The 20,842-nt window shown below is 47.1% G+C and overlaps 2 protein-coding genes across 4 annotated transcripts in view; one reads left to right on the forward strand and one right to left on the reverse strand.

Moving 5' to 3' along the window:
- Positions 1-9: 9 nt before the first annotated feature.
- MRM3 (mitochondrial rRNA methyltransferase 3) lies at positions 10-5,446 on the forward strand. Of its 2 annotated transcripts, none has more exons than XM_081272280.1 (4): positions 10-359; positions 609-880; positions 2,272-2,439; positions 4,710-5,446. In XM_081272280.1, exons 1-4 carry the CDS (start codon positions 46-48, stop codon positions 5,240-5,242), a joined length of 1,287 nt encoding a protein of 428 aa, XP_081128406.1. In that variant the 5' UTR covers positions 10-45; the 3' UTR covers positions 5,243-5,446. The 2 variants fall into 2 exon arrangements, with proteins under 2 accessions (XP_081128406.1, XP_081128407.1); XM_081272281.1 differs by having other exon boundaries at positions 11-359; positions 609-853.
- A 3,361-nt stretch (positions 5,447-8,807) lies between these two features.
- The window catches only part of NXN (nucleoredoxin), a 150,395-nt gene continuing 138,360 nt past the window's right edge, over positions 8,808-20,842 (reverse strand). The window contains exons 6-8 of one of the 2 annotated variants that reach the window (XM_081272278.1): positions 18,340-18,519; positions 16,339-16,463; positions 8,808-12,836 (exon numbers count right to left, since the gene is read on the reverse strand). In XM_081272278.1, the coding sequence (XP_081128404.1) occupies positions 12,654-12,836; positions 16,339-16,463; positions 18,340-18,519 (488 nt within the window). In that variant the 3' untranslated portion in view covers positions 8,808-12,653. The remainder of the gene's footprint in view (positions 12,837-16,338; positions 16,464-18,339; positions 18,520-20,842) is intronic. The other variant, XM_081272279.1, reaches the window with a different exon arrangement.

Below are 20,842 nucleotides of genomic sequence, written 5' to 3' on the forward strand. Positions count from 1 at the left end.
GGATGGACCGCGCGCTTTCCTGACGTGACCCGCGGTACGGGAAAGATGGCGCTGCTGGTGAAGAACGTGTGTTCTTCTGTGCGACCGTGGCTGCCAGTGGCCCAGACTTGGGATCTCAACGCGCGGCGCTGGGTCCGGGCATTGCGGCGGAGCCCCTTGAAAGTGGTGTTTCCATCCGGAGAGGTGGTGGAGCGGAAGCGCTCCCCTCGGAAGCAGCCCCGCGAGGCGGCGTCTGAGGCGCATGCCCAGGGGCAGCGACCGAAACAGCCACTTCGTATGTCCCCTTCCCATTCGCCGAGTACCTGGGAAGAGGCAGGACTTCGCTATGATAAAGCTTTTCCTGGGGACAGGAGGCTGAGGTGATGTTTCTGACACTTGTCTACTGCGGTGTTTTTTTTGCTGCACAGTGGAATCAACCTCCTCGTCCCGGAGGAGTTCTTCCAGAACAACCCTCTGGTTTTATTATTTTTATTTTTGCATTATGCAGAATAAGTGTCTCCTTTGGAATTCGTTTTTGCCTCTGCGAAGCTCTTTATGTCTGTTAGAAATTAGGTGTGTCTCAGTATAAGAATGTTGGTCATCAGCCATCTTTTTGTTTCTACTTACAGCAGTGTAATGACAATAGTTAAGTCCAGGCCGTTTCGGGACAAACAAGGGAAGATACTACTGGAAGGTCGCAGGCTGATTGCAGATGCTCTGAAGGCTGGAGCTGTGCCAAAAGTTTTCTTCTTTAGCCGCCTGGAATACATAAAGGAGTTGCCAGTTGATAAGTTGAAAGGTGTAAGCCTCATTAAGGTGAAATTTGAGGATATCAAGGATTGGTCCGACCTAGTAGCACCACAAGGAATAATTGGTCAGTGGTTACACAATGTGTCACTAGGTGTGAATTTCTTGTTCATATTTGTCTTAGGGCAGCAGATTTTATTTAAATCAAATTTAAAATGTTACTATCTAATCTCTTCTTGGAGGCTTTGTACCTGTGATGCCTTTGCAAAGAATTCTAAATTTTTCATTGTATTATCTTTCAGGGAAGTAACTCATTTATTGGAACAATTATATATAGCAAGATGCTTATGATATTTTAAAAACTGTACAGTCCTTTGGGAGCATGCTTACAAAGAAAATTGAATCTTTATTTGATATTAGTTTATATATAAAGAGCTTAGAAGTTGTGTTTGTTTTGGGGACTGGGAATTGAGCCCAGAGGAACTTTACCACTGAGCTTCATCTGAAGCCCTTTTTATTTTTTTTATTTGAGACAGGGTCTCCCTTGTTAAGGTGCAGAGGTTACCAAGGTTGGTCTTGCATTTGTGATCTTCCTGCCTTAATCTCTTCAGTAGCTGGGATAACAGGTGTTGCACCACTGCACCCTGCTAGGATTTTTGTTTTTCCAGGTATAAACAGGTGTTTTATGTGCTTCAAATGTGAACAAACTAGAATAGGCTGTGGGGAGGACAGTTTGGTATCACTTGTTAACAGTAAGAGTGTATTTATACCAATTGTCCTTTTCACTTATGGGTGTTTATTTTCAGACACATACACATAGAGTCATACAGGGACATTCATTATAGCATTGTTTGTAAATAAGGAAAATTTGAAATAATTTAACTGTCATTGGAAGAGCTAAATGAACTGTTGTATATCCTATTACAAAATAACATGCAAGCCAGGCGTGGTGGCACATGCCTATAATCCCAGCAGGAGGCTGAGGCACGAGGATTGTGAGTTCAAAGCCAGTCTCAGCAATGGTGAGGGGCTAAGCAGCTCAGTGAGACCCTGTCTCTAAATAAAATACAAAATAGGGCTGGGATGTGGCTCAGTGGTCAAGTGCCCCTGATTTCAATCCCTGGTACCAAAAAAAAAAAAAAAAAAAAAAAGTAAAAAATAAAAAAATAACATGCAAGACAAGAATAAGGTAGCTTTAAATAAATATACATGGTCATTTCTTTAAGACATGTTATTGAGTGAAATAAGTTAATTGCAGACTAATACATTGAGAGTTTTTATATGTTGATTAAAAGCACCTATATATGGACAGATGTCCCTGTATTAAGGTAGATGCATAATGTTTTGAAAGCATACACTACAAGATTGAAAACAGATGGGGAAGCCAGGGTATCAGCACTGGTAGAATTTTATGTTGTTGGAATTTTTTTAGTCAGAATGTATTCACATATTTCCTATGTCTTTAGAAAGACATAAAGAATAAGTAAATGGAAAATCAAATTATTTCCCACATCAAATAAGTGAACATCCATGTTGTTTCCTCAGGGATTTTTGCCAAACCTGACCATGTCAAAATGACATATCCAGAGACTCAGCTTCAGCATTTCCTGCCCTTATTTTTGATTTGTGACAATCTCCGTGACCCTGGAAACCTGGGGACAATTCTGAGATCTGCTGCTGGGGCAGGCTGCAGCAAAGTATTACTAACTAAAGGTAAGAGCACCTGTTACTAGGTAGCTTGCTTGGTTGGGACTCTGGGCAGACATGCATAGGTCTGAATCTTGGATCTGCACCTTACTAGATGTGTGTCCATGAGCAATAATGCTAAGTGTCAGTTCCCTCATCTCTGAAGTGAGAATAGTAACAGAATCTTACTCATAGGGTTGTTCTGAGGAGTACTTGAGATGATACAAATAAAGTACTTCGCTCCATGCCTGGAGTCATGTAAAATAAGTCAGTAAATGTTGATTTTCTTTTAAAGTTATTTGAAACCTGTTAGGTTATTAAAGAAAAAAAATTTAATCAGGGCAAAAAATTTTAACACTTGGTTTCAGGTCTTGTATTTAATGATTTTGAGTGGGTATAAATTAAATTAAATTTTGAATTCTGTGAAAAGAATGAGTCAATGGTGTGATTATGCCGTTATAATACATTTCCCGTAGCCTCAGGTGGGTCACACAGTCCATCCACATGCTAATTAACCAGAAATGGGGATTATTAGGTTTGGTTCTAAACAGACCTGCCAAACTCATGGGATGTGCCCAAAAGACCTGTTCCACCTTGGGAGCGGAGGAGAGGGAAAGCATCATTCATCAGAAACACTCAAGCTACCATTAAATACACTAATAATGGCAGCCATTGCTGAGACTTGCCTAAATTGCTTGTTCCAACTCTTCCCAGTCACACCCTGTTGGAGTATATTTCTCTGCTGGTGTGAGAGCTAGGTGTTGTGATTCCTTTATGAGTAGACACCAGTAGGTGTTGAGCACTGTGATAGGAGAGATGGTTTTGGAAATGTGTTTATATAATCCAAGCAGTGTGGTTTTTCATATTGATAGTGGTGGCTGGTCTGAAAGAGGTAGGGAAAGAAAGAGTAGGAAATACTTGGTATGGTGCCCAGTGTCAAGGACATGAGGAGAAGGGGGAAAGTCTCACCTTTTCCTTACTCCCCGCTAGGTGAGGGGGTCAGACTAGATAGCTCCTCACAGGTGTGAGCCCATCCTCTAGACCCTTTCCCTCACCTCTTCGCCTGTAGCCCAGCTCCCATCTCTGGTCCCTGCCATGCATGAGAAAGCCCATAGGTGGGGGTATGTGTGGCCACTCTCATGTTCTCAGTTTCTTTTATAGTCCTTCTAGAATGCTGTCTGCCTAGTTATTATGTCCTAAATCTGACAAACTGACTTTTAAAATAACTTCTCATGAGGAGACTTGTGCTAACAAGTTAGGGTAGCAATATGTGTGATATAGTCATGAGGAGGTGCCCTGGTTGTGCCATCTCTTCCCCCTTGCCTGTGATGAGTAGACACTGGGAAAGATCAAGTATCTGCTGTGCATGGGAGTGGTTGGGCCTAGCACTTGACTATATGTAGAAGAGTAGGTTTGCTAACCTTACCATAGTATGACAGAAGAGATGTATGTGAGTGACAGAACTGCCACCTGGGTTCAGGTTCATTTCCCCCTGAATTGCTGCACCGACCTCCTACCTAATTTCCTTATCTCTAGTGTGGGAAATCTGTTCCAATCCAAATTGAACATTGAAGTCAAATGAGTGTCTGAACCATAAATCAGGTTCTGTCACTGTTTTGCTGAAAATCCTTCAGTACCTCATACTGTCTTCTGAAAAAAATCCAAACTCTTCAGCTTCACATCCTTGGCCTTCTATACACTGGCCACTGCCTGCCTCCTCTCTCTTCTCCCACCCTCCACCCCCACCACCAACTCCAGTTCTTAGACATTCTCCCCTTCTCTGACTTTGTTCTCTACCTGGGCGTTTCTCTTACAACATCCTCTTATCCTTCAAGACCCAGCTCAGTGTCATGGTCTCTTAGACATTTGGTGTTTTTCCTGAAAGACTGCTTTATATCAGGGTTTTCTCTTATCCTGTTTATGCTTCTTTTACATTGTCATTAATATTCTAATTACCTGATTAGATATTGTCCCAGCACCACCAACCACCTGTACCCTGAGTTCCTGGATATTGGGTGTTTTAATTCCCTTTGCATCCCCTGGTCAGTGCCTGTATGTATGAACAATGTCAAAGGGATGCATAGAATCCCTCTTCAGCACTAGCAGGGATTAATCCTGCAGTCCCTTTGCTGGACACTGCCGTCACTGGGAAGGCTCTGGAAGGTACCAACTACCAGAAGGCTCCATTGGGAAACACTTTTGCTTTATTTTCTGGTCCAGAATTAATCTGATTTACTCCAGAGCTCCCACTCTGAGACTTATGAAATCTTGATTAAATCTTCTTTTTTGTTTTCTAGGCTGTGTGGATGCCTGGGAACCCAAAGTGCTACGGGCAGGCATGGGGGCACATTTTCAGGTGCCTATTATCAATAATCTGGAATGGGAAACAGTACCCAACTACTTGCCCCCTGACACCCGGGTCCATGTAGCAGACAACTGTGGCCTCTATGCTCAGGCCCAGATGTCTACTAAAGCCAGTGATCATGGCTGGGTGTGTGATCGACGATTTCTGAAATTTCACAAGTTCCAGGAAGAGGATATAGAAACTGGAGACAGTAAAGACTGGCTCCCTGAAATTGAGGTTCAGAGTTACGACTTGGACTGGACAGAGGCACCAGCAGCTGTTGTGATAGGTGGGGAGACCCATGGCGTGAGCCTGGAGTCCCTGCAGTTGGCTGAGAGCACTGGGGGCAAGAGGCTGCTGATCCCTGTTGTGCCTGGTGTGGACAGCCTGAACTCGGCCATGGCTGCAAGCATCCTGCTTTTTGAAGGAAAAAGACAGCTAAGGTTAAGGGTGGAACACTTGAACAGGGACAGGAGCTACCACTGAAAAAAGGGGCTGAAGTTGTGTTTGAGGATGCCTCCAGCTCCTGCAACCCCAGCATACTGGACGGAGGCTGGCAGAGTTGGTTAACTGGCTTCCTGGCCATATTCAGGAGGCAAGAGATAGGCATTGCTGCCATCATACAGCGTCGGAAAAATAGGAATTTCTACAAGTTTCTGCTTTTCCTCATAAATAAAAAGGTCAAAATTCTTCCTGAGATCTCCCGTCTCTCTACGAACTTTGAGGGTGTGTGTTTGGTAATTAATTACGTGGCTCTGGATATACATAATTTAATTGTGTACTATGGCTGGGGTGTAGCTCAGTGGTAGTGCTTCCCTGACACGTATGAAACCCTGGGTTCCATCTCCAGCATGGGGGTGGGGGGGCCAGGAGACCACTAAGAAGCATTTTTTTTTTTTTTTTTGCCCAGAAAGTTCCCAAAGACTGATTGGTATTTTACAGTCATCAAGTATTGGTTATGGGTCATGGTTAAGCCACCTCTGCCTGATAATTGGTCAGTGGAAAATAAACCTGGAACCAGCATTTAAGTGTGGTCAGTGGGTCTCAGTGTCTCTTCATTTTTGGCCTGCTGAGGAGGGCATTGCTAAGAGGAATAACCCAAGAAGCTAATGGCTGCGAGTCATGGAGCAATAGCTAGCTGTTCTTGAAGCTTGGATATGTCCACCCCTGGGGTCTGTGTAGACCTCACTTCAATAGCCACTGTTATGTATATCCCACCCACCTTATGCCAATCTTTAGAAACAGCTTGATTCATCAGGTGTTATCATCTTCTTAGCACCTTTGCAAATGTTTTTTGAGGACTCTGCAGAACAGGAAGAAATTGGCAAAATCTGCAGCTTATCCCTGCAGCAGTGGGGAAAGCGTCACCCTTTTTACAACTTTCTTGTTGTTAATCCTATTTTATGTAAAGTTGTTTAAATGTAATAATGTACTAAGGTACACCCTTCCCCCTACACAGAATGACAGAACTGCTCAGGAACATGCCAGCACGCCTGGGTGCTGTGTGAACACAGGAAGGGTGGGTGGCTGAGGTTCTGAGAGCTTGGAGCCCTGGGAACTACGGCTTTGCTGCAGGACCCCCTGCAATTCTCTTAAACCCCCAGGGAACCAGGACAAGTTACATCCTTACTTACCAGGTGCCATCCAGGATACAGCCAGGGAGGTGAGGGCAGATGCAGATGGTAATCACCGTATCTAATGACTGCCTGTGAACTAGTGTTAGGACTCAATCCAGATACCACATTTACAACTATAAATATAGGGTTGGAGTTGAGGACAACAGTAGGAGTGTAGTTGAACTATATATACCCTTTGGTACAGTGGTTCCTGTAATGATTTGGACTCCTCAGCTGCTCATTCCAGAGAGGTGGAGTGGGTTGCCAGCATGCTCAAGACATACCATGGACCCCCTTTCCTTCCCTTTCTGCTTTTCCAGCTCCCTAGTAAAAACTTCCTCCTGGGAGAACTAAATGTGGGTGTGGGTATGTGCTGAGTGATATTGGAAATCAACTTTCACTTGGCAGGTGGTATTGGTTTGGTATGTTGGGAGAGGGGTGTTTGCAGTTTGATTGGCTGTGTCTTCCTCATCAACATCTTTGAAAAGTGCTAGAGAAAAAGAAGTCATACACTTGTGTCTTTCCCACCTGAAGCCAACTTCTTGTAATTTGTGTCCGTAGATGGTGTTCTTGCTGGGTTTTGTTCAATATTAAAATCAATGAAAGAACAAACTACATCCTTGAGAAAAAACAGCAATCCAAAACACTGGCAAATAACTCTTTAGCCCAGTTTTCATCCTGACTGTAAGAGGGGGAAAAGGAGTTGGTGTGCCTTTGACGTGATAGTAGGTGGCTTCTCCACAATGTCTGTGAGTTCTTTTTGTACATTCATAGGTATAACCACCCTGGCTGCTGGTGAGAAGGGGAGGGGTGTAAGGCACGCTGTCCTTTCTCTTAAATGACTGCAGGAGAGCAAATGGTGGTTAAGTTCTTATCTGCTGAGTGATACTGGAAAACAACTTTCATGAATTTTCGAATTTGAGGCCAATGTTTGTTCGGTCACCATCTTTGCAGTGAATAGGAATAAATTGAACAATACATGACAAGAAAAACACTGGCTGAAAGGTAAACCTTGTGGGATGCTGGCCAGGCTCCTTGCCTTTGTCCCGAGGCACAGCTGCAGCAGAGGTTTCTGCCACGAGGTGGCGGGCTGCACTTCAGAACCACCCCTAAAGCCGGAGGGAGGGGTCATGATCTTTCTCAGATTTAAGTTGCTTAAAAGGAGAAGGATAGAGTCAAGTTTCCCTCTACCAAAGAGTAATTGCAAGCTCACAGTTGTCAAAGACCCATCCAGACTGGCTCATGTAATCTTAGTAGAAGCAAGAATCTGAAATTCAGGAGGACACTGGACCAAAAACTCTATAAACTAAGTGGACAGAAATGGGAACTAACAAAACTGCTACAGCTTTTCGCTGTAACAGCTTCTGAGAGAGCAGCTCTGTGCAGAGGCCAATGTCCCAATGGGCCCAAGTCTTACTGTGGGAGTGCGCTTGGCCCTTCAGTTAGTGCTACACAGCAGGGAGCGCAGAAACCATTCTCCCCTGCCCCACCCTGGCTGCTGGCTTCTGGTTAGGATACTGTTCATTAATGAACAGTATGGAGCGTCCCAGGGTTCACATCAACTCCAGAGGTCACCGCCATCCAAGCTGAGCTGCATTTAGATCCACTTTTGTGATTCCTCCATGCAAAGACCCCAGAAACAACACCCATCTAAGGTTCTCTGGATAGTGCTGAAAACCACCAGCTGTACTGCAGAGCTTGGGGCTCCCCTCTTGGTCCCTGCCACTCCCTCAGGAGCAGACTTCACTTGAGCTCACTTTTGTTTTCTCAAGGAAGCACTCATTGTCACTTAAATTCTGAGATTCCTTCGATTTCCCCATGAGATTGCACAAATAAACGAGAAGCAAAATTAATGGATGAACTAAGTCTCTTTAACTAAGGAACCATGTCACATCTGAGCAGCTGAGATGGCAGCTGTAAGCCAAGTCCTTCCTGGGAGTCTTAAGAAGCATTGTTGACGCTCAATGACCAAGCATGATGGAGACTCCCAATGTGATATGATTGGAATCAGTTCTGTTCTTCCTACTCTCAAAAATCCCTAATTGTGTAAGAAGAGCTCCTTTTCTCAGATGAATTCTCAACCGATGCCAAAGGTGCTGCTTTCTCAAAATGCAAGGGAACACAGATTGAGGAAGAGGTGGGAAAATGACTGCTGCAGGGTCCAACCTCAGCCTCCCTTGTATCCCTGGAATGAAGGAAGCATGTGCTGACTGCGAGCCTGCAGAGTGGCTCTTGGTAGACTGGGGACTCTCAGGTCCTCTGATGTCCAAAGATCAATGTGGGGGAAACTTGGCTCCTAAGACTATGTCTCTTATGGTTTTCCCATTCCAGTTCATGTGGGTGACTTATTTGTATAAAGCATGAGCACCCAAGAATCTAGACCTGAGGCTACTCTGCCTGGCTTGGGCTGTACATTGGCCTATAGAGATGGAGGCTTTCAAGAGTCTGCACATTATTTTAATGGAGATCCAAATGTCCCTCCGAATGAGTTCCACCCACCTCTAATAACACATTTCCTGGTTAAGGAAGTGTTCTAAAACACCAATGGGGTGAGCCACACATAAGCCTTGAAAAATGGGGCATATTTACTTCATCCTTTTGCATATAAGGTACCTAGAACTTCTTTGTCATATATCCCCCAGTAGAAGAAACCCCGTCATAAAGCAGAACTCAATATAAAATTTTACATATAGCCTTTTGTTTTCTGGAAACACAAGCTCACACCACACATGCTGAGGCCAGTGACACTAATAACAAAGCTCCCCACCCTCCCTAAATTTTTCCTTCAGCAACCTACTTGAAGGAAAGGACACATTCTTGTCACTCTCTTGTCCCTGTTGGCATTGGGAAGAGGGATGTTGGCGAGGTGATTACTTCAGCACAACTGTTTTGGGGCAGCCTTGAAAGTCTGCCTAGGCTTGGGGTCCCCAGGTCAGTTCCTAGTTCCCAAGGCAGTCTTTACAGAAGAACTTCTGGGGGCACTCCTGAATCTCTGTAGCCTGTGAGCATCGCTACCCCAAGATCTATAAACAGTTGCACTCTCGAACTATCCTGCAAGCACGGGCCTGCCCAGGCTGGCCAGAGAAATAGCATTGTGTACAGAATGTGTGTCCCTCCCTAGTGACTGGGTAGGGCAGGACCTCATGCTCACTGAGGTTCCTCCCAATGCTATAATTTCTTGTGTGCAGCATTTCTGCCCGAGACTTCACATGTCCATGGTTTTCTTTCTAGCTAAATAGTACAACACCACATAGTACTGCCAGCCTGTCCCCAGGCCACATCCTGCTGTCTCATTGCTGAATTCAGTTTGCTGCCCTGCAGAAGGGCAGGAGGAGTGGGAAACAGCTTTTTAGTGTCTTTAATTAGGCAATAGAGAAAAACAAAGTCTGGCTGAAAATTACCACTTGAAGCTTGTCCGATGCCAAGAAAATAGCACTGGCTCCCGAAGCCGGGATAAATGCTAGCCATTGATTTCAAGGACACATGTGTGTGTGTTGGGGGTGTGTGGGGGGGTTAGTAGCACAATACCACCTGATTCCTGAAAAGGAAGCTGGTTTCCTCTGCCCAGTGTACATACCAATCCCAATACACCCCATTTCCTTAAACAGATCTTTAATGTGGGAAGACAGTTAAAAAAAAAAATCTCTATTGTGAGAATGGCAACTGGAGGTCATTGTTGTGAACACAAATCTGGGAACTCCAGGGTGGCATTTCTACAGCCACCTTCCTGTCTCAACCGGCAGGACATGGTTCTCCTTGCATATGTCACAGCTGGGGTTTTTAACCTGCTTCCAATTAGCAATGAGACTTATAAGGTATCATGGAGCTCTTGGTGAGAATTATCCCGCTGCCATTTGTCTGCATCAATGACCTTTAGGATCTCCTGCACCATGGAAGAAGGGAATTTTTCATTGGCACGGTGAAGTGAGTCTTCCCTAACATTTTCCTCCAATGTAGCCATGGTATAGACATAAACCTTTTTAATAAACCTTCCCACTGCGCTTAACTAAACTACACATCTGCTCTAAAAGGGGAATTCTGGTGACAGGGATCTGGCTGACATTAGTAGTTAGTACTTCAGAAAAGTCAGCCCAATACAGGCCACTAAAGTAACACAGATGACCAATTTTTCTGTTGCAATGACAGCAACTCCTCACTGGACTCTGTTCCTTCTGTCCTCACAAAAAAAGCAGCTGCAAAGAGGGCCTCCTTTCCTCCAAGGCAGTCAAGACCTAGGGCAGGGACACAAATTCTATACATCTTCCAAGGGAGAGCCTAATCTTGTACCCTCATCTGCCTCACCCTCTAAGGGACAATGGTAGAATTTCTAGAGAAGCCTCTAGCCTTAGGACAGAGCTAGACTTGGGCAGCCCCAACTCTTACCCTATTCTTCACAGGGAGACCCCTGCAGGAGTCCTTGTGTTTTCCCAACCAGCAATCTCAAGAGGGAAAGAGTGGGGAATGTCCATAACAATGTCTATAATCTAGGGATTCACCTTGGAGCAAGTACCAAGCCAAAGGGATAGTGACCCGAGCTCCTGGAGGCATCTGTCTCTGGCACTGTAATCAAAATCAGCTTCCTGGCTTCTGGAAACCAAGATGATTTGACAGATGGCCATCTTCTTGGGATTTTTTTCTTATCCCCCTCAGTACCGGGGATCAAACCCAGGGCCTTCTTGCACATGCTAGTCAAGTCCTCTACCACTGACCTCTTGGGATTTTAGAAAATTCTGGAACATGGCTACTAGAGGTTCTCTATGCCTTTCCTTCCACTGCCCACCCTCTAACAGAGCACTCAAGTGAAAAATATTTTTGTTATTAAGAACAGGGAAGGCCACTAGATGGTAATGTCCAGAGATGCCTGCTTTATTTCTTACTAGGTGATTGCGTTTCAGGCTGGCAACATCAAATAGTCTAATCACCAACTAATTTTGTACCTCTGAACTACAAATAAACAATCCAATTTAGCAAGGAACACTGTCAACAGCTTATGGGTGGGTTGTGGGGTTTTCCAAATAAATTGTTTTGGTTGGCAGATGGCAGATTTGAGTCAAGGGTAAGGCTTTGGATTGTTTAAAGGCTCTGACACCTGACTGAGATAGGCGAAACCCCTGTGAATCCCTGGGCCAAAGTCTCTCACACCAAATGTTTCCCCTTTTGTGGCCAGTTCCACTCAAACAAAAGGGCAAGTTACCTAGTCCTAGCAAAGGGTACCCACGGCCTACTTTTAGTTGACACACCCTCTGTCCTCCCTCCTGCCCGAGAACACAGCTTCTTCTGAAGGTTCTTAAAGACAAGCTAGATTTCTAGTAAATTCTTGCTTTTCAGTTCTGCTTTGAAAAGAAAAGGGAGTGACAGGGGAAACTGAAAAGGATGCAGATGCCTCAGCAAAGATCCAGTGGCCTCAGGCACAGAGCTGGGCCAGAGGTCTGTGCAGCTGAGCATGCATGGCTCCTCTAAGAACTCAGGGCCAAGTTTCTTGGAAAGATATCAAGGAGAAGAATTCAAGAACAAAATTCCGAGAGAGTAGAAGCTGTCTGTATGAGCAGGCAAAAACCTGGAGAAGGTCAAGACCAAGGAAGAAAGAGATAAAAGGAAGGAATGCAAAACTCTAATCATATGGTAGGAGCTCAATAAAACTAAGCAATTATATGAATCATTACCTTAGCTACTTGTTTTCTCACCAAAAAAACCCCACACACTTCGTTTTAGATTTGGGAGTTCCCTGCCCAAGAACCCACTGATAAGCTGCTGTTTCTCCCTCAGACCAAGAAAGACTATATCTACGTCCCCTATAAAAGGATACTCTCCCCAACAGCTCTGAGCTGATGTCTACTGAGGCCACGCCCTTTCTCCGCTCCACCAGCATGTGCGTGTGCATGTGGAGCAGCTCCCTTCTGGCTGTTTTGTGTGCGTGCTGACTCCAGAGCCAGAACCCCAATTCGATGTCTCTGCATGCTTATTGTGCAGAATACCCTGAACAATCCTTCACCAAGAGCTAGTGACCTGGAGAGAGTACTGCAGTCCCAGTTCTGGCCCGGTTATGCCATCCCTGTGAATGCCAGGCAGAATCTCCAAATATGGCAGATTCTGCTGCTGCTGTGAGGATGTGCACCCTTGGGTGCTAGTGAGGAGTTAATGCAGAAACAAGGCACCACAGAGAGGTTGGAAATTTGGGTTGTGTGATTTAGGACCTGCTGGAAAAGTCCAAGGGCAGAGGGGAAGAAGGGGAGGAGGAGGAGAATGAGTCTTAAATAAGGTCTCAAGAGGCTGGAGCCCCACTAGATGGGCTCTGGCTTGAGCTTTTCTGCTAGGAAGTCATTCACAAAGGCCTCCACAATGGCAGGGGTGATCTCCTCCACGTCCATCACATACTTGGCCCGGGCTGACATGTCCAGAATGGTGAGCAAAGGGGCAGCTTCAGGCAGGTTGGTGTAATCTCGCAGGGAGTCAGTCATGTCATCCTGGAAGTCACCAGAGGGGAGAGAAAACCAGTAAGTTTTAAAAAGAAGAAGTCCCCTGGGCCCCGTCTCCCCAGACTGCATGGAATGGGACAATTCCATCATCCTGAAGAGCAGGCTCCCCTCAAGGAGAGATGGGTTCTTAGCATAGGCAGCAGGAGACCGTGCCCTGTTGTGGGGAGACCACTTCAAAAAATTCCCTCAGATCCCCCAAACCACCAAGCAAATCATCTTTATTAGCATGAAAGCAACTCTGGTTATATCTTCTGCTTTTTAAAAATGTGATGTCTTTTGATTGCTTATTTTTGCAAGCAACTCTCAATTACTTGCTAACTCTACTGTGGCTTATCTGAGGCCATCTGAACTTCAATTCTGGAAAGTTTTTAAACAGAAACAACTCACTACTCCGCAACCCATGGTTTCAAAGAAGGCAGGAGGCACATAGCTGGCCAACTCTAAACATAGCTTTGCAAGCACCAAGGTTACGCTGCTTCACTGTATTTGTTTGAGAAGGACATGGACACTTTCTTGTGCATTCCCAGCAGCTGTGCGGGTGAACTTCCCTCATATCAGATACTGCCTGATTTAAATATAAAGGCAAACACAAATCCAAAGACAAGAAAAAGGTCTTTCATGACACTGACCCCCATGAGGTAGATAACAGTCAATGGACTTTACATACCCATCCTGAAGTCATTTCCCTACAAAATGCACAATATTCTAAACCCAATGAAAAAGACAGACACTGTTATGGTTTGGATATGAGGTGTCCCCCAAAAGCTCATGTATGAGACAACGCAAGAAAGTTTACAGGAGAAATTATTGGGTCATGAGAGCCTTAACCCAATTAGTGAATTAATTCCCTGATGGGATTAACTGGGTGGTAACTGAAGGTGGGTAGGGTGCGGCTGGAGGAGGTGGGCATTGGGGGCATGACTATGGGGTGTATATATTGTATCCAGCAAGTGAAGTCTCTCTATGCTTCTTGATCACAATGTGAACCACTTCCCTCTGCCATACTCTTCTACCATGATGTTCTGCCTCACCTTAAGCCCCATGGAATGGAGCCTGCTCTCTATGGATTGAGACCTCCAAAACCATGAGCCCCCGAAAAAACTTTACATCCTAAAATTTTTCTTGTCAGATCTTTTAGTTAAAGTATCAAAAAAACTGACTAAAACAAACATTTTGCAGAAAAGAGGCTTGGATTATTCTTGGTTTTAGATGGAGGTGAGCAGGAAGCATAAAATTTATGACTCACTGATTTCTTTTTTTTAATATTTATTTTTTTAGTTGTACTTGGATGCAATACCTTTATTTTATTTATTTTTATGTGGTGCTGAGGATCGAACCCAGGGCTTTGCACATGCTAGGCGAGCACTCTACCGCTGAGCCACAACCCCAGCCTATGACTCACTGATTTCTAAGACAAAAATAAAATTCATGTGTCCATGGCAAATCTTTAGGTAGACTATTAGTGAGATGATCTTTCCTGCCCCCTAAAACACCATGCACTTCCCAGCAATGCTGTATGATTCAATTTCTCAAGCACTCTTCCCCCAATTCAGGCCCTTCATGTGAGTTAGTAAAAAGTCTTCATGATAAATAAAGGGAGATACCTGGACAAATAATTTATGTCTCATTCCCATTAGGAGGCCTGCACAAGCCAAGCGTTCCACTGCTTGCCCTCCCTGGATCCCTCCAATCAAACCACATGGATGAATTTTAATGTCCACCAGGGTTTCAGAGGGGATAACTTTTGCCTGCCACAGGGATATGATTGAGACAGAGTTCTGGGCTCAGTCAATGCTGGATGTTCCATCTTCCTCTGCCTGGCCCCCTTCCTTCCATGCTGCCTTGCTTCTGAGCCTAAGGACAGAGAACTGGAACCTGGAAAGCCCAAAAGGCCAGAAGCCCACGTGAAATGCACAGGAAGAACATGCAGCCAGGTGGGGACAAAAGCAGCAGATGACACAGATGCCTCTGTCCAGTTTTCTGGTCCAGGGAGCCTCCTCCCTCCCGCACGAGCAGGCCCATTTGTCAGAACACATGGACAGAAAGATGAAGAGCACTGTTCTTGGAGTCTCGGTAATCTCATTTCAGTTCCCTCCCTCTGCTACCTACTTCCTATGTGACCCTGGCAAGAACTTTCAGCCCAGGTCCTAGCCCCTGTCAAATGTATTTAACAAAATGGATTTGACAGAGGTTCCTAACACATGGAGCTTCTGTGAGGGTAAACCAAAGGCCAGCAACCCCAGCCCTGCTCAGAGAGAGCCCAGGGAGCAGTTTCAGGGTAGCCCTTCATCTGGCTGGAGCCTTACTTTCTTCCTCTGTGAGACAGGAGGATGATTATGTTCCCAAGCAGAGAGGTGAGGTACAAAGGAAACAAGCAGGTGAAGCACTTGGCCCAGTGCCTGAGTTTCCCCAAAGGCCTCTTTTCAGCCACTTTCTAAAGCCCTGCCCCACAGGGGCTCAGCCCTTTCTGTTCTGCACCCATCTTTTCTTTGGAGCCAGTCTGTGGGGTTAGAGTTTAATAAATGCAGAGCAGCCTCGCTGGGCGCTTTGTGTGCAGCGCTAGTAAGCCCCAGGGCCTGCGAACCCTCTTTGTTCCTTTCCATCCCAGGGTTGGGCAGGGCAGGGCGACTTGAGCTGCCTCCGAGGGGCCCTCTAGGGCCTGCAGGGGCAGCTATTGAGGAAGTGATGAATGGGTGGCTCAGGGTGTCTGGCTGCTGCCTGCCTGTCTTCTCCAGCCTCTCCTGGGATCCAAACAGCGTGAAATGAGCGTGTGGGCTCCTACCAACTAGAGGTACAGATGGGTGAACGAAGGAGGCAGGGGTAGTCTAACCAAGTGTCAATGACTTTTTCAGGGGGCACTGGGGTGGGATGCCGTGAGCATGCGCAGAAGGGGATCCTGTGGGATAGACGCCTGCGCACCGCGCACGCGTCCATCTTACTGAACGCAGCAGCTAGCGGGTTGGCGGTTCCCTCCTCTCCAGGGCTCCCTTCTAACCCTGGGAAAAGTTCCCTGTTGGTCCAAACTGTGGGGGCCTTCAAGGGCCAGGCCTTGGTTGAAAGGGATTGGGGATGACAACAGTTTCCAAACTTGACCCTCTTCCTGGGCTGGCTGGTAACTAACTGTACTCCCAACTACGGCCAAAACCAGTATCCCAGTAAAGAGCTAAGCTCATTTTGCAGGCTGGTGCAGAGAACCAGAACTGGAGAGAGGGTAGATCGTGAAAGTTTTTGGTGGCTGTTCTCCCCAGCAGCCTGTGTGGCAGCGGCCCTGAGAGGGCTTGGTACTGTTGCAAAAAGGAGGGGAAAAGGAAGCAGCAGGAGTAGGAAATGGTTTTCCATGTCTAATTATATGTCTTTTCTTCCACATTGGTCTGTGGCATAATCAGCTTGGTCCCAGAGGTCCCCTCAAACTTCCTAGAGGCCACTATTACTCACATCCTAAAAGTCCCCAGCTAAGAGAGCCAGGGCCATATCCTCTCTCCACACTTACCTCCCCAGCCACAAAGAATAGAAGTGGTGCCTCCTCGTCTTTGGCTTTGTACTTGGCGATGATCTTCTCAGCTATTGGCTGAATCAGTTGTTTGGCTGCCTCGGATTCTCCATCATCCTCAGAATCTGTGATGGGGGGAAAAAGAAATAACAAACTGTGGCTTGTCACCTACCACCCCCAAAGGCCTGGAGAGCTGGAGAAACACCCATCTAAACAGCCTCTGAATGGAAAAGAACCTCCTCTTAGACATAAATGTAACTTTCTGTGTGCATGAGTGGGCCTACACACATGCACACATGTATGCACGCACACACACATGTACTAGCAGCAAAGCAGACTTGAACAGAGCTCTACCGCGCAGGGCTCACCAGGAACAACTAGCCTCACTGAGTAGTGACACAATGCCCCAGCCAGAAAATGCTTTTCACTGAATTCTTTTTTTTTAAGCCTTTTTTTCCTTCTTATTTTTTATACCTTTATTTTATTAATTTATTTGTATGCGATGCTGAGGATCAAACCCAAGGTCTCTCGTGTACAAGGCGAGCGCTCTACCGCTGAGCCACAACCCCAGCTCCTTCACTGAATTCTTTAAAAGCTGGGTTTCCTCTAAGCCAGGATCTGAAGTATCTGGTAGTTTTCTTCTCAATCAAAGAACCAGAAGCCATGACCTGGGACCTCCAGCTTCCCAGTGAAAATGGCAGAAGTGGTGGTACAGTTGAGGTTGAGGACTGTGATTTCTTTAGTGGTTTCATGGTGCTGGGGTGAGGGTACCACAGCTGCTGTGATGCCACCTCCACAGCGAACAGCCAGACTCTCCTGGAAGGGGAAGACTGGCTACATGGGAGAACACAGACTGGAAGTGGCCATGTAGAGGGTCCCAGGGCTCAAGCTGCTGAAACCTGTAGCCAAGAGTAAAGGCAGCATCCCCAAGTGACAAAAGTAGGCTCCAGTGGTGGAGAGATTCCATTCATACATGCTACACCACATGATAAGTTTGTGGTGTGCAGAGAGAGCAGGACACACTCTGGAGCTCCATTTAGTTTGCTTTGCCTCTCTATGACCCTTTCCACATTGCTGCAGATGGTCCTGAGGTTCCTAATTCTTCCTGGGTTCAGAATTGTTTTCTAACTGGCCACAGATGTTGTGTGTATGCCTGCAGCAGGCCCTTTTCCAAGGCCACCTCTCTCCAGGGGGGCACCATCCCCACAACTCAGACCCAGGCTACAAGTCAGTTGGCTTAAGAATTCCTTCAGGTCTGCTTATTGGCTTCCCTCCTGGGAGCCCCTAAACCAGACTTCAGAGAATCGGGAGGATGAGGAATATACTCCCTGACCCTTGGTGAAGCAGATATGGCACATCTCAGCCATGTCCTAATACGGCAGTTCATCTGAAGGGGAGCAACAAGTCCTTAGGCCGAGGGGAAGGTGGCTCTTGGCCAGCAGTTGCTTAGTTTGCAAAAGCAACCTGGGTCATCCCAAAAGGCTGCAGAGACCTCACGTGAATGTTTCTCTGCCTCTTGCCCAGGCTGAGCACAGCACCCAAATGAGAGTTGCAGTTGGCTACAGGAAAAAGAGAGAGCCAAGAACACTGCCCTGGGCTGGCTCTAACAGCCTCTGGCTGTTAGCAGTTCCTCAGAGCACAGAGGAACACAGAAGCAGGTGGGAGTGAGCCAGGCTTAAGGGGGCCCAGCCTCCTGCAGCTGCAGTGCAGACAGCCCCGCCTCTTTCTTAGGGGGTGGGAGTAGGGGCATCCTCCTGGCCTGACCTATTCTGCCCAGCTGGCAGCCCAAGCAGCTAGGGAGGAAAGCACAGCAGCCGTCCTAGACCACCTCCCACAGGGGAAGAGCCATGAAAAAATCATTGGGGTCAAAAGCAAGGCTGGTAGGGAGAGACAAAGGCCTGGGCTCAGCCTGGGGCAGCAAAGAGGCTTCAGGGACAGGCACCACCCCCAGTGAGATCCATTCTGGCCCATCTCCCTCTGTCCCACCACTGAGCTCCATACCTACAAAAAGGACGAGGCAGGGCCCCTCGTTGAGCTGCACAGCGTTGGAGTCAGAGAGCTCCAGCACGGGTTTGGGGTGCCACGGAAACTCCCTGCAGTCCTCATCATTGAGCACCTCCACCCGTCCCTGCCGGGTGATCACCTCCCCCTGTGGGTCCAACACAATGAGCGTGGGGATGCCTGCAAGAGAGAGAGAGAGAGACAGGGTTCACACTAGCTTGGCCACTGGCCTGGGAGAGGAGGTGTGTCTGGAGACACAAGACAGTCTCAGAGTTAAGAATCTGGGTCCCCAAGCTGGAAAGCCTCAGGCTGAATCTGGGGTCAGCCACTAAATAGCTACAGAACTCCTGTGGTTCTGCCTGGAACCTCTCCATAAAACGCTGACAAGTCACTAGTCTGTCTGGGCCTCAGTGTCCTCAGCTGCAATGTGGTAAAGGTGTTGTAGTTCCTACCTTTTCTGGTTCCATCAAGAACATTTAAAGAATTAGGCACATGCCCCGGGGAGGAGCTCAGTGGTGGAGTGCTTCCCAAGTGCACACACAAGGCCCTGGGTTCAACCTCCAGCACCGCAAAACAGAAGCAAAAATATTAGTACAGGGTCTTGGCACATCAGAGCAGCTGATCATTGGTGGCATCCTAAAGTGATCCTAATGGCACAGGAGTCCTCCGCACGTCCAGGGAGTCTAAAGCTGACCAAGATGATGTAAGAACTCACACCCGCTCCCACATGGTACCCCTGCCATAGATGCACATGCGGCACTAAGCAACAGATGGAGCAGACTCCTCACACGGGCGGGGGTGGGGAGGTGGGGGGGGTGGCGCACCACAGTGAGCAGGGGAGGAGCCTTCGGCCAAGGCTGTAGCCACATAAGTGAGGGAGGAAGAGAAGCCATGCTGCCAGCCCTGGCCTTTTGTGGCCCCCACTCTCCAGTCCCAGCCCTGCTACCTATGGAGGCTCTGATACATGCTCTGAGAGAGATAGTCCCCAGAGGGAGCAGTGCATGGGAGTCTTGGGCTGGAATAAGAAATGCATTGCAGGGGCTCTGGTTGTGGCTCAGTGGAACAGTGCTTGCCTAGCATGTAGGAGGCCCTGGGTTCGAGTCTCAGCACCACATATAAATAAATAAAATAAAGGTCCATTTACAACTAAAATAAATATATGTATATTTTTAAAAAATAAATGTATTGCAGTTCATCGGCAACAACCACCACCACCCCCCGCCCCCGGCCCAGCACACACACAAAGCCTCTAGTGAACACTTAGAGAAAACCCATCCTGAGTTACGGTCACCTCTAAGTTTTCCACTACCCCCATTCTCCTGCAGCCAGGGCTACCCCCACCAACCACAGAGTCAGCCTTGGCCCTGTCCTTTGGGGACATGTGTCTCTCCATTGGCAGTTGGTCCCCTCTCCTTTGGAGCTATCCAGGTGCCTCTCCTCCACGGCAGACCAGAGCTTGAATTTTATATGAAAGCCAGAGCAATTTAATATTTATAGATTGCAAAGTATTTGGTCAGTAATTTGCTCCACTGACATTTTACTTCTCTATGGGGGGAACACCGAAATACCAGAAATGTGGCCTTGGTGCTTTGTAACCTGCGGCGGCAGCCAGCCCAGCGGGCATGCAGCGTTGGGCCCATCTTCAAAAGGAATAAACGAAACCATTATGTTCGTAACTATTAGAAGAAGTGGCTGGGTGTGTTAGGGGAGAGGTCCAGAGAGAAACGGGCTCCTGAGGACTGCCATTCCCATCACATCACACACAGACACACAGAGGCTCCTCGGGGACTTTGAAGATGCACTGGTGATGAAGAGGACTCCTGAGCATGAGTCCAGGCATTTCTAGCCTCATACTGTTACCTGCGCTTTCCCCTCGAGGCTGGGCCCCATGTCAGGTGTGTCTTCATCCCTGGGGATCAGGACCTGGACTTGAGTCAGAGGCCTGAAGGGGGGCCCAGGGCTGTGGGCTACTTGGGGCCAGCCAGCTTCAGATGAGTCTTCCACATTGCCACACTGCAATCTCAAAAAAGCTTTGGCTTTTAATCAAGCTAGTGTGTTTCTGAAATCGGGCGGTTATAAGCACTGGGTCACACCAGAGCTATCCACGGCTATGATTAGACACAGCAGCTGGCCAGTTCGTAGCCTGCACTCAAGATGCAGAGCTGGTCTGCGGAGCACAGGCAGGCACAGAGAATGGAGAAGGAAGGAGAAAAGGGAAGATTGCTGGTCAAGCAGGCCAATTCCCGGGTCAGAGCCTCAGACTCTCTGAGGGACTATGGTAAGGGGCCTTCTTTGTTATCATAGCCGAAGTCTCTTGGGTCCACACCCATGAGGAACAAAAGCACAGAGCTCCAGCTAGTTCCACCAAGGGCCAGATCCTCTGGGCCTGGGTCTCCCCACCTCTTCCCCTTGGTTATGCACAAGCAAAATCCCCTCTTCACGTTGGTAATTAGAGCACGAAAGCCTGTGTCTAAAAACCCTAGACAATGAGGTACACAGGAAC

The sequence above is a fragment of the Spermophilus citellus genome (genome assembly GCF_964194105.1).
Source record: "Spermophilus citellus genome assembly, chromosome: 17".
NCBI lineage: Eukaryota > Metazoa > Chordata > Mammalia > Rodentia > Sciuridae > Spermophilus > Spermophilus citellus.